This window comes from Arachis stenosperma, chromosome 5 (genome assembly GCF_014773155.1).
Source record: "Arachis stenosperma cultivar V10309 chromosome 5, arast.V10309.gnm1.PFL2, whole genome shotgun sequence".
NCBI lineage: Eukaryota > Viridiplantae > Streptophyta > Magnoliopsida > Fabales > Fabaceae > Arachis > Arachis stenosperma.
In genome coordinates, this window is record NC_080381.1 from 35,137,290 (window position 1) to 35,151,693 (window position 14,404).

At 27.6% G+C, this 14,404-nt stretch overlaps 2 protein-coding genes across 2 annotated transcripts; one reads left to right on the forward strand and one right to left on the reverse strand.

The window, feature by feature from the left end:
• The first annotated feature begins 8,338 nt into the window (after positions 1–8,338).
• LOC130982804 (germin-like protein subfamily 1 member 1) lies at positions 8,339–9,571 on the forward strand. Its single transcript, XM_057906902.1, has one exon. The coding sequence runs from the start codon at positions 8,400–8,402 to the stop codon at positions 9,072–9,074; it is 675 nt and encodes a 224-aa protein (XP_057762885.1). The 5' UTR covers positions 8,339–8,399; the 3' UTR covers positions 9,075–9,571.
• Positions 9,572–11,170: 1,599 nt separating this feature from the next.
• LOC130981984 (probable galacturonosyltransferase-like 9) lies at positions 11,171–13,104 on the reverse strand. Its single transcript, XM_057905773.1, has one exon. It carries the CDS (start codon positions 12,792–12,794, stop codon positions 11,628–11,630), a length of 1,167 nt encoding a protein of 388 aa, XP_057761756.1. The 5' UTR covers positions 12,795–13,104; the 3' UTR covers positions 11,171–11,627.
• Positions 13,105–14,404: the final 1,300 nt, after the last annotated feature.

Here is a 14,404-nt window from a genome sequence, read left to right on the forward strand (position 1 = left end):
AAATATAACTTTATAAAATATTAAAGAATTCGTGGTTTAGAAAGTAATTAATAAAAATTTGAAAATAAGGTTTTTATAAAATAAGTTTTAAGAGTATTATAAATATTATTTTAAATATTTGTTTAAAATTACTAATTTACATTAGAATAAATTATTATTACAAATTATTATTTTATCAAGATATTATTTTATAGAAATATTATTGTATGTATTATGAAAAATAAAACAGAGTGGCAAATAGGCAAGTTTTTTTTTCTAAAAACTTTAAAAAGACAAATCTAAGTTAATGATCTCATGTTCCCCTCTTCATAAGACATTTAGGGAAAGATGAGGGAAGAGTGTGAAGATCGTTTATTATGTCAAAAGTAAGGAATTAAAAGAATGATGAGAAAAGATAAGAAGAGAATATATTAGTTAAAGGGATCTCTGCCACAGGAGAGCAGAGAACAAAAAAGAAAGGAAAGAAAGAACGACCTGAGATGATTGTCTACCTGCTGGGAACGAGCAGAGATATGGTGGTGAGTCCACCGAGATTTGCTTTCCAGAGATACATCGGCCAATCAAGGAGATGGTCGCACCTGTAAGACAGAGGTTGCTTACAGAGGTTATCAATACATACATTGGACAAAGAGAACCTCACCTGTAAGACAGATGTTGCTTACAAAGGTTATGTTTGCATACATCGGCTCAAGAGAGTTGCACCTGTAAAACAGAGGTTGCTTACAAAGGTTATGACATTGGAAACCAAATTCAAACAAAGGTTGCTGAGTTGCGTCGGGAGCGGGTCGAAATCGACAGATGAGCTCATTACCTGCACTAGGGATAGACATGCATAATGATTGATTGAGCATATCTTCTATGAATTCTGTTTTCTGTGATTGTGAATGTGTTGTGTTTGTTTTCTCTTTATGTTCTTTAGTTATTGTGCTTGATGTGTGATTCGGTTGTTGTTGCTGATTGGGTATAGTATTAAAACGAACTTAATTAACCACCCCAACCCTACTAAGAACTCCCCAGTTCTTATCCCTGCTCTTTTCCCTTCAGATGGAAACAGGAACTCCAGTTAATATTACCCCTATATATATATATATATATATATATATATATATATATATATATAGAACTCGTCTTTTGGCCGCAATGATCGATCAGAGACAATAAGAGTTGGTAGCGTATTTTGGGGGGCGCCTACAGTGTAACTTAGATATTTTGGTTTAGTCTCGCACTTTTGGATAGATCTACCAAGAGATTAGGAGTTGTAAATACTGGTTAGGCTAGTTTTGGGTGCCAGTTTAGGGACTTCCTATATGGACCAGGGTGCGGAGCATTAATTATGTATATAGTAGTAAGATATGTAGAATTGTACGCTAACTCATGTAATATATGTGGTAGTACCCTTATATGTATGTATGATCTATACTATATGTTATGTTGATATATGATGTTGGCTTGTGTATGTTTAATTAGCTATCCTTGTAAATCCTGTTATAAAATAAAAGTTTTTTTCCAAAATTTTGATTCGTGCGCTAATACGATTACAAGCTTAATAATAAATATTTAGTTAGCCATTAGATGAACAAGTTAGTGACACTTAGTTTCTAGTATAATCATGACGTACTGGGAATTGAGTCGTTACAATACGTATCATCTATCATCTAACTAATAAAATTTCCAATTTAATTCACAATTTTATTTTTTACAAATTAATTTGAGATATTTGAATTTTTAATAATTAAATTAATGCACTCTACTTAATCTTGCAAAAATTATGTTAACTATTAATTGTTTTAGTCATTTTTAAAAACTAAAAAGGGACCATTAAATTAAAACAAAAAGAATATATTCCTGAAGTAAATTAAAATAATAAATAAAAAAACGAATTATAATTTACAAGTTATAATATAATCATACTTAATGTCTTACTAAGGGTTCAAATTTTAAAGATATTTTTCGAATAATATAAAGGTGGTGTGATTATTAATAATTAGATAAAATTAAAATTTGTATTAGAGTTGACTAATGAAATAAAATTAGTATTATTTTAGAGATATAATATTATTTTGATAAAAAAATTAATAAAATTTTATTATTCGTATAATTATGTTAATAAAATAATTAAAAATAATATAAAATTTTAAATGAACTTAAACCAAATGTTAAAAAAGTAAATTTTATTTTTAATTTTAAATAACTATTTATAATATATGATCTATAAATATTTTTATAGAATCTAAAATAAAATTAAAATTAAAATTAAATTAGAGATGTTCTAAAATGCAAGATAAGAAAAGAAAGAAGGCCCACATCAACATAAAGGTGATCACATTGCATGTCATAACCCCTCGTTCCTTAGAGCAACTCCAACGCTGTGATTCCTACAGGTTCCATTTTTACTTTTTATACCAAAAGAGGAGACCATCTATTGGAGAAGCGAGATAGAGAATCTCTACATGCATATTCAGAGAGGAGGCTATTTAGATAAAGACGTTTAAAATGTTTTTTTTTTAAATATTTTTATATTGTATTTTAATTATTTTTTATATAATTTATTCAATGTTTTTCATCACATATTATTAAATTGTTCAAAAGATTTTCTTTTCAAAAACAATAAAAAAATATTTAATTTAGACTAAAACAAAAAAAATAATAGATTAACTATTAAATTTTTTTTAAAATATTATTTACATAAAAAAAATATATCACATTTATCGAGATATATATATATATATATATATATATATATATATATAAAACAAGTTCAAACCTCTTAAAATTTTTATAAATAAAAAAATAATTAATTTATATTCGTATAATATATAAATAATTATTATATTATAGATTAAGATTTACTAATTTAATTTTTTTCTTTTTAATATAAGTATTAGTAATAAATAAAATTTTTATAACTAAATGTAGTGTAACAAAATATATATATAATATTAATTAGTTCTAAAAAATTCTAAAAAATAGTTTCTTTCATTTTAGTAAAATAACTATTTATTAAAGTAGACAAATTAATTATTTTTTTCTCATATACAGTTTTTTTAAGACATAAAAGTAATTAATTAGGATATTGGTTAAGATAATTAAAGTCACTATTTCATTAAATTTTTAATTTAAAGAAAAATCCTAGTTAATTTTGGTATAGAAATTTCGAATTTGAAAATATTGATAAAAATTATGTTGAATTTTGATTTATTTGATTCTCATTTAAATTAATCACTACATAAGTTCAAATTTTGTTTTGAAGTTATATTCGAGCTTTAATCTGATTTTTAAAGTTTCAATTTACTTAGTTTGATTTTTTAACTTAGGTATCCGTGACTCATATTAGAGTTTTAAGTGTTTAGTTGAAAAAAAATAAGGTAAAAAAAATTTCAATTGTCACATCAAATAGTCGCTAGAATGTATAATGTAGCAGTTATTAGTCCATCTTAGCATGTCGTTAACAATTTTGTGAGACAGTGACAAAAATAAGATTAGGAACCAATGTGAGTCATAACTATTAAGTTGGAGACTAAATTGAGTAAATCGAAATTTTTAAAATTAGATTGAAACATAGTTGTTAGAACCGAACCAGTGATCGAACCGGTCAAGCTACTGGTTTACTGGTTTATTGGTTCAACCGATGAATCACTAGTTGAACCGATAAAACCAGTCTCACGTAAATATAAAATATAAAATAGTTAAAAATTTAAAATTAAAATTTGAAATACATATCTTCACTAACATTTTATGAAAAATCAAGTCTCAACTTCTAAAAATAACTAATATAAAAAAATCATAAAATTTTAATACTACAATAGTATCTTATTTTGACACAATAAAAAAAAATTAATTCACAAAGCCTATCATCTAACTATAATATCAGTAGATTTTAACACTAACATAAAAACAAATAACATTAATCACAATACTAGCAATAAAATAAATCAAGTAAATTAATAAATTTTTAGTGAAATTTATATTTATATTAATAATGGTATATAATTAAAATATAATTAATTTTAAAAATAGAAAAAACAAAAATTAAATTAAATTAGATATTTATGTATACTATATAATTAGTATTTGTCAAATATAGTATTTAGAAGTGCAATGGCTAAGTGGCAAGTAGAGGTTGTTTTTGCTCCAAAGTTCTTGGTTCGAGACCTTGTGGAGACATTTTAAAAAATTCTTCAAGCAGACCAATTCGGTTAGACCGGTTTGCACCGGTTCTCGTCGGTTTAATGTGATTCTTACCGGTTCACACCAATTTTATTCTTTAAACGGTCCAAGGAGTAAACCGAACCAGACTAGGGTCCGGTTCTAGTCCGGTTCACTAGTTTTTCGATCGAACAAGCCGATCCAGTTCGGTTTTTACAACTATGGATTGAAATACGAACATAATTTCCGAAACCAATAAGTATTATCTCTTTGTTGACAATTAAGTTGTTTTAATGGTAATTAAGATCTAATAATAGTTTATAAAAAAAGAAGCATTCTTTTGCAACAATGAACCTATAATAGTAGTTAGGGGTGTTCATAGATTAGATCATATCTATATAAATCCACAGTATTTATCCGTATCTGATCTGTAATTTGAGGATATGATTTGATCTGTAAAATGATCGGATTGGATCGAATCGGATCCATACTCTAATCAGATAGAAGTAAATATGTTTAAAAAAGTAAACAAAAAAAATTATTGACTTATTTTATAAAAATAAATTTTTTTAATATTTTTTATTTTATGGATATATTTGATATCTGATCCAAACATAAAAAGTGTGAATATCGAATTTGATCTAACGAGTTTAGTGCGGATTGGATCGAAATTTTAACCATATCCCATCTGTAAACATCCCTAGCAATAATAACTAAAAAATTATAATGATTATATTTTTAAATAAGAGGAAGTGCCCAAAAAAAGTACTAAATACAAGAACATTTAATCAAATATTAAAAAAAAAATTTACTTTAAAACAGTTGGACTTTTTTTGTTTATATATCACACAAATATAAACGTTTTTTTCTATGATCTTAAGAAAGGTTTTGTAAGTCCGTAACCTTGTTATCGATTTTTGTAGTGTTAGCTCTCATATTATCAATTTGATTCATATATAATTCGGATGATAAATTATTTGATGATGTGCTTCCTTTTTTACTGTGATATACTTGTTTTTTTTATTATTATTATTATTATTATTATTATTATTATTATTATTATTATTATTATTAATAAAAAATAACAGGCCAAATTATTGCCATAACATAATAGAAGTATGGAAGTTTATCATTTTTCTCTAATGGAAGAAACAAAATTCTTTTCAATAGTTTATTTAACGTTAGAATAAAAATAAATTTTAGTACGAGTTTAATATTTTTATTCATCATAAAATATTTATAAAATTATTCATAGATAAATTTTGGAAAAAAGAAAAAAACATGATTTTTAATTTTATTTTTAAATAAACTTTATTTTTAATTTTAAAATAAATTTTATTTTTATTTTTTAATAATATTAATTTTTTACCATATATAATTATTCAATTATTTTTTAATCATATATAAATAAATTACTCTTAATAGGACTTTTTGTGTTATTCAATTATCTTTTTTAAAAAATAATTAAGTATTAAAATAATTAAACTTTTCACAACAAAAATAATAAAAAAATTATGAACGAAAAAATTAATCATCCTGATAATTTTTTGTATTTTTATTCATATTTTAATTATAAACATAAATATAATTTAATTATATTATTTATGAAATGTGACCATAGATGTAGATAAAATTTAGTTATATTACTTATATATAGTTTTATTGTATTGTATTACTTATAAAGTTAGATTATAATTATGACAATAGAATTATTCTTGTATTTTTATATATGTGACTAATTGGTGGTGTTAAAACATTACCCTTAATTATAAATAAAGTTTATAATTTAAAAAATCAAAGACTCAATTAAAAAGATACGAAAAAAATGATGTTAAATATCCTAACTCTTTAAAATAAAAATATTCGAAATTCAATTAAAAATTATTTAAAATTTAAACTCAATAAAAATTTATATTCAATGTGTTTTGTATTAAATATATTTAATAACATATTATATCATATAGGTTGAAATTAATTTTTATAATGTTAATTTTTTAATAACACTTTATTAGAAAAAAACCATCTTTTTCGAATTTTTTAAAAACTAATTAATATTATATATATTTTGTTACATTACATCTTGTTTTAAAAAAATTATTTATTTCTAATGCTTATATTAAAAATAAAAACAAAATTTAAATTAGTAAATTTTAATCTATAATATAATAATAATATAGTAATTATTTTATATATTATACGAATATAAATTAATTATTTTTTTATTTATAAAAATTTTAAGAGCTTGTTTTATATATATATATATATATATATATATATATATATATATATATATATATATTGATGAATGTGATATATTTTTTTATGTAAATAATAGTTTTAAAAAAATCTAATAGTTAATCTATTTCCTTTTTTGTTTTAGTCCAAATTAAATATTTTTTATTATTTTTGGAAAGGAAATCTTTTGAGAAATTTAATAATATGTGATGAGGAACACCGAATAAATATACAGAAATCAATTAAAACACAACATGAAAACATATTTAAAAAAGACGTTTTAGGCGTCTTTATCTGAGTGGCCTCCATCGAGAGAAGGAAGTTCTTCTTCAGAAAAATTGAGTGGCCAATAATAATTTGCCATGTGAAAATTAATTTTAAAATAAATAATTATATTAAATTATAATTAATTAAATAGAGATATAGTAGAAGATGAGAGGAGATTCTAAGGAACACTTAGTAGAATTTTTTGAGCATTATTTATATTGTTATATTAAATCATAATTAATTAAATTTATTTACAACAAAAATTAATTTTTACATATTATAAATTAATTTATTTTTTTATATTAAGTAATTTTATAAATTAGTTTAATCTTAAATTATATATTATATATTATTGTTATTTATAAAGCTATTAATTTTATTTTTGAATATTAATATTTTTAATAATAAATTATTTTTGAATTTATACATTTTAATAATATTATTATGAAAAAGATTAACTATATTAATTTTAATTATTTTAATTAATTAATTAAATAAAACCACAATAAATACTAAACTTAGTTCTTTCTAATAGAGAATAGAAAAATATTTTAAATTCTTATTTAATGTTTATGACATAAAAATTAATGTAAAAAAAATTTTATGAGAAGTGGGTGATAAATAAAAATTGAGATTAATTTTTTTAGTAGAGATGATCTTAGGTCATGTGGATCATACATTAAATTGGTTCAACTAAAATACACCATGTCATATGATTCATATATTTTCTATCACGAATTTTTATCTTTTAAAATAAAAAAATAATAAAATAAAAGATTCATCATTAATTTTATAAATTTTATAAAATATACTCTATGGGACCCGATTTAATACTTTTTGAAATTTTAGAATATTAAATCTCCTTTTAAAAATTAAAAAGAATTAGATTTATATTTATTTTATATTTTTTATTTAAAATATATTTGGGCTAAGATTATTATTTTAGTTTGGATTTATTATATTTTTAGATTAATATTACTTATATTAAACTATTATATTCTTGTAGTTTTGTTGTTTGGGCCTTTTGCCTTTCTGTTTATAAAAAATATATATATATTATAACGTTATAATTGAAATAAAAATAAAAAGTTTAAAAAACTAAAAAGCCAAAAATACATTTTTAATATTAATTTTAAGAAAATAAAATACTCTTTAAGATTTAAGCTATTTAATTTGAATTAAAAATTTGATTTAATATTAAATTATATTTTTAAAATTTATATTTATTAATTATAATTTAAACAGTTTAATTAATAATTTATTAATAGAATTAATAAACCAATAAATCAATAGTATGATGGGTTACTGACAAGTATGGTAATTGGTATTGCTTCGTACCAACATCAAACGAAGCGTTGAACTACTTGAGTTTTCCCAAGCCCAATTCAATAATGGGATTTTAAAATGGTCTTTATTTGAGAAATTGTAAAATCACGAAGCATGAAAAAAAAAAAAAAAAAAAAAAGAACAAGTCCCTTTCATTTGAGTTTGGAAAGTAAACATCACCCTCTATGTGTGGCTTATTCTAACTTGATCACATTTTCCTTAAGCTTTTGCCTTGCATCTCTCTCTTCCTATGCTCTTAAGCTACTCAATATTCATATCAAAGTAAAATTAATATCACTATCCACCACCAGCTATATATATAACTTGTGCTTGTTCCACTAAAATCCGTACCATTACACACTAACAAAACACAAAGCAAACATTTACACCTATTGTTTAGGGTTTGACTTGTTTAATTCCCTCATATGATGATATATAAAATGAGAACCAATTTTCACTCACTTCCTCTTCTATTGTTTGCCCTTTACCTTCTATGGGGGAAATGTAGATCAGATCCTGATCCACTTCAAGATTATTGTGTTGCCAATAACAATAACAATTTTTTCATCAATGGGGTTCCTTGTATTAACCCTAAAGAAGTTTCGGCATCCCATTTTGCCACGTCAGCATTATCCAAACCAGGTAACACAAGCAACACATTTGGCTTTGCAGTTACCCCCACCAACACTGTAAACCTTCCCGGGCTCAACACATTGGGCCTTGTGTTGGTCCGGGTCGACATTGAGGCCGACGGGGTAATTCCACCTCACTCGCACCCGCGGGCCTCGGAAGTCACAACATGCCTAAAGGGCCAGCTTCTAGTGGGCTTTATAGACACATCTGGCCGAGTATTCACTCAAAACCTAAGGCCCGGTGAGTCATTTGTGTTCCCAAAGGGCCTGATTCATTTCCTTTACAATAGAGATTCTAAGGAACCGGTTCTTGCTTTGTCTGGTCTCAATAGCCAGAACCCTGGTGCACAAGTTGCATCCGTTGCAACATTTGCTAGCAAGCCTCCAATTCTTAATGCAATTCTTGCCAAGGCATTTCAGATTAGTGCACAAGAAGTAGAAATAATACGTCAGAAACTTGAAGGGTGATTCATTGTGAGTGTTCATGATGTTTGGTGCAGGATAATTCAATCATGCTTACCAATATTATTTCCTATTTTGTTATTGCTAAATCCCTACGTGTTAAATAAATTTTTTGTTCCAGTAAAACCGGTACTTTGTGGTTTTAGTCATTGTAATTTTTTTTATTTTGATCCTAATATTTTTAAAGGTGAGTAACCAGTTTTACAGCCTTTTACTCACTTTTGAAAATATTTGGAACGAAGAAATAAGAAAATTTAAAGGAGACAAAACTATTAATCATTAGTATTATTACATGGATAAAATTTTATTTGAAATAAGATTAAATCAACGTTTACAACCATAGGGTAGATGGGATCCTAGGGAGAAGGTGGGATGATGATGTTAGATTTGCATATTTAAAACGAAGAGATAAAGAGACATACAAACTGTCATGTTACATTACTCAAAGTAAAATCAGGTGGTTGATCAGAGTCTTGTGTTTAATATTATTATTGAGTAGAGTGAATTAGTGTCTTTGTCCATTTCTTCCCAGTCTTTTTATTGGGTTGTTGCTATTTTTAATTTGGTATCCAAATATGCTATGATTGTGTTTGCTATTTATTTTTAGTATACTTGCCTTTTTTTGGAACTGAGTATTGCTACACATCAGAAAATTATTTTTATGCTACTTTTATGATAATAGCCAATAGGTAATTAAGTTAAATAATAATAATGTATATGCATGAGGGTTTTAGCCGTTACAAATAAAAAAAAAATATGTGCATGCAAATTAATCTTGTTTAATAGATAACTTAATGAGCAGGAACTTTCGTGTTAGGATGATACAAAAATTGAATAATAATTTGTATGATAGTATCTTTTGTCTTGTGGAAAATTTAACCCTCTCTATATTATGTGGACATAGTGGTTCAAAAAATAAAATAAGATAGGAAATAGTGCAATGGCAGCATGTTTGGTACTGGGAATCTTAAATAGTATTTATTCTATAAATTCTAATTCCATAAACAAGAATGCGAAAATTCCATTGAAAACTGACATGAAAACGGTAGCATTTCATGTGGTCAACTTTGGTAAGCCAGAACAAGAAGCCATGACTTCTCATTGGAACAGCTGGCAGCGGTACACGAATAATATATATATAGGAAAAAGTGAAAAAAGGAAAATTTTTAAAATTAAGAATCAGAATTGCATAATCCATATGGTAAGCTAAAGCATTAATTAGAAAAAACTATTACTATTATTGTTCCAAACTTGCCATCCTTATACGAATTGCATAAAGATATATAGAATTTTCTTGATGAGCATGCTTCAAGAGAGGACGCGTGTTGAAGAAAATTGCTTTAAGTCAAGATATGAAATTCGCAATGATTTAACATTTTTTGCTAACTATACCTTTCTGTTAACACGAGACTTATGCATATATCAGACATGTTTCGTTATTAGGTGTGACAAATGAAAATTAAACAGCACGGAGGTGTTTTTAGAGTTTCCTAGAGGCAGAGGGAACTATTGTGATTTGTGATTGAGAGCACCAATAAACATTGATAGATGGCTACATTACATATTTTTCTTTTCTTTTTTCACTTTATTGTTTTGCCTTGGCTTTAAATCATAGTGAATCCGTGATCACTTCAATCATTAACCTGATAACTAGCAATGTGTCATCACTCATCACAGTTCACAAATCACAATCACCTGTTTTTTTTTTTGGTCATTTCCCCCCTTTTTTTTTTCTTCTTCCTCTATAAACCCAGGCACAAACATGCATAAGAGGAAAATCATTTTGATAATATGAATAAATCACATTCTGGGAACCATTCGGATAATTTATATAGTTAATTAATTAAATTATGAGTTAAAATTAATTATAACGTCTAGTATTACTTTATCAGATTAACACAAATTCTGATTTTCATGGTTATATTTATTGAGTTAAGCATAGATAGATAGATAGATAAGATAAAAAGTCCACTTTTGGGTGATCAAATAATATAATATCATATCATGTATAAACCAAAACAGGGAGCTTTCATAATTAAATTCATAATGGTTGTAGGTGGAAAAAGCAAACAAAAACATGAATGAAATTGGAATCCAAAATCCAAATAAAAACAATGAAGAACAACTGTCTATTATTCTGCAATTTGATTTTAGGCACATAGAATTCAATTCAATAATGGTCCCTTAGACAAAAGAAACTGATCCCACCCACCAAAATTTGTTCCAAGAAGGAACCCCCTCCCATCACAAACTGAAAAAGAATCGAACCTGTTTTCATTATGTAACAAAAAAATAACAACAAGATTAAAAATACAACAAAATTGAAAAACAAAAAAAAAATTCTACAGAAAGAATTAACAGTAATAATCTTTTCTTCTCTTCTTTTCACTTGTGTTCTCCCCAAAGTCCCAAAACCCGATCATCATCACCATCAACATCAACATCAACATCCATGTTTTCATCTTCTAAACCAATCTGTACAATAGTAATTTCTTTCTACCCAAAGAATAGAATAATCTCTGAACAAGAAACAAAATGCATCAAAGAAAAAGAATGATATCATAACAAATCATGAGAATAACCAACCAATATAGAAGAAGAGAAGCTCCAAGGCTGTTCTCTTGTTATTCCACCTCTGCCACCGCCATTAACAAGTTGCGGCTTGAACAGATCGTACGGCTCCCAAAGACGATCCAACGGACACGGTTTCTTCTCATCAAGCCTCACCCATGGCTTCCCTTTCCCACTCCAATGCAACAAACTCACCGGACCAGGATGCAGAGACCTACAAACTCCATTGACATTGTCACCACCAAGCCCGTGTTGGTTCCAACGATGATCAATGGCTTCAACATTCCCCGCAAATACAAGTAGAAACGGCGGCAACGATCCAAGCTCGTAAATCCTCTTTTTTCTCTGCAACTCCATCCAGTTCTCGATCCTCTTCCTGTAGTTCCCTTCCCTCCACCGCACCAAATCCATCACCATAACTCCGGTGTTGAAATAGCACGGTTTTCTGTGACCGAACACTCGAGATAGCAACGGATCCAACCAGAACTCGTCAGTGAAGTACTTGGTGAAATTCGCGTGGCAATATTCCGGCGCTCCGATCACTCGATTCTCCGTTAGGGTTACGTTCCAGAGCTTGTGGATGTCGTCGACGACGACGATATCGGAGTCAAGGTAGATGACTCTGGAGATTGAAGAGTCGAGCATGTCGCCGAGATAGTTTCTTGCGTAGTTGAGAGGGTTTTCTAGGGCTTGACGGATTGAAGAGGAGATTAGGTTGATGACGGTGTCTTCTCTGAAGATGTAAACCTTGAAGTTCAACGAAGGGAACGTCGATCGAACCAGCCGAGTTAGGATTCGTGGACTCGCTGAGTCGAACTCGGCTGCGATGAAGTGGAAGAAGATGTTTTCCGGACACGACGAGTGCCGGAGGACTGAGTGTACGGCGGCGATGGAACCCCGCAGGTAGCCGGAGTCCAGTGTCATGGCGATGTGGACTAAGGAGGGGTCATCGGAGGTCGTGGTGGCTGTGGTGGCGAGGCATCCGGCGCCGTTGCGGTAGTCAGGAGCTTCGGAGAACCGAAGAAGGCTGTGGAGGGCGACGGTGGTGGTGGCGGCGGTGGCGGTCGGAAAGGAACGGATCCCGAGTGTGAATGGTGGTAATAAGATGCAGACAATGAGGGGCAAAACGACGGCGCTTAACCGTAGCGGAATCATGTCGTTTAAAAGTTTAAAACACCGTCGTTTTGGGGGGTTCTTGTGTGGAAGGGAAAAAAGAAAAAGAATATAAATGGGTTGGTGTTTTAAGACGACATTGCAGAGCGAGCGAAGAAAGGGGGAGAGTGTTCAAGTTTATGAGTGAAATGTTGCATTTCTTTCTTGTGTTGGTTCTTTAGTTTCTTGTTCTTGGGTTTGATGGTTTTGTGGATTCTCTGGAACCATGAGAGAGAGAGAGAGAGAAAGAAAGAAGGAGGTGGATGTGGAGATGGAGGTGGGGCAATGGCAGCTGGACCTTCTGAGAGAGAAATTTTGGTGTGTTGCTACTTATATCAGCTTTTCCCTCATTCATCACTCTGTATCTGTCTCTGACTCTTTTCTTTCTTTTTTCTTTTTTCTTTTTTCTTTTTATGTTATTCCCCTTTTTGTATTTCTTTCATTTTCTCTCTATTTATTTATTTTTTCCATATTTAAATTTAACTTCATTATTATTACACAACGGAAATCAAATGGGAATATATCTGCTCATGCAGCTGTTAAGACAGGACTCTATGCATGATTTGATGAAGTATTTGAATAAAAAATTACTATCGGTTTTTGATTATCAATTTTACATCAAATTGACTCCATCAAAAATTTTATCTAAAATTTTATATTTTTGTTGTAGTTTTAAAAAATTAGGAGTAATATTTGAATGTTAATTTATGATTATTAAAATAAAAAAATTTGATATAATTGTTCATAGTATTAAATATTTTATTTATATTTATTTTTTAATATTACATTTAAAGTTATTAAAATAAGACTTATTATTAGGAGTCTTAATTCATCTTTATGATACTTAAATAAATAAAAATTTAAATATATATTATTTTTTAAAATATTAAAAAATAAAAAAAATTAAAATGATTATTCTCCTAATTTTTAAATATTTTTTTGAATTTTTTTATATTTTCAAAAAATATATATCTAACTTTTTAGCAATTTAAGTATTACAAAAATAATTAAAAATATAAATTAGAATTCTCAGTCGTCACTTTATTAAAATTATCCTAAATATTAAAAGACTTTACTGAATCCAATTTTTATAGTTTCTAGTGATGGAAAATAATTTTATATTAATTTACCAAATATAATTTCCTACCTTTTAAATATCCATTTTCAAAAAAAAAAACTTTAATAAATCATTTTTGGAAAAACCAAAATTGTATCGTTTTTTGTGTTTAAAGTTTAAACGCGTTTTGTTTTTTGAGTTGAATACGTAATTTGTGCGCGGTTATGGTTGGATTAATTAGCGCCACCACGAGGGCCTTAACTACATTTTGTTCTCATGAAGGTTTACATTTAAGTTTCTAATAAAATTGTACATTTTGGTGAACATATTATTAATACATTTGTATGAATTGAATTATGATACGTAGAGAAAAAATGAAAAGGGGTGGGAAATTTGGTTGTTGTTAGGGAGGGGCTAGAAGTTTCCATAGAAGAGGATACAAGTATAGAGCACGAGGGACAGGTGTATACGCAATCACTAGTTACGTAAGGCCATGTTTGTGTATTTGAATTTCAATAATGGAATGCCAAATACGTGCAACTATTCTATTCTGCTG

Excerpts from the sequence above, each read along its gene's own strand:
- LOC130981984 (XM_057905773.1), bottom strand. The coding sequence starts at position 12,794 with ATGATTCCGCTACGGTTAAGCGCCGTCGTTTTGCCCCTCATTGTCTGC.
- LOC130982804 (XM_057906902.1), top strand. The coding sequence starts at position 8,400 with ATGATGATATATAAAATGAGAACCAATTTTCACTCACTTCCTCTTCTA.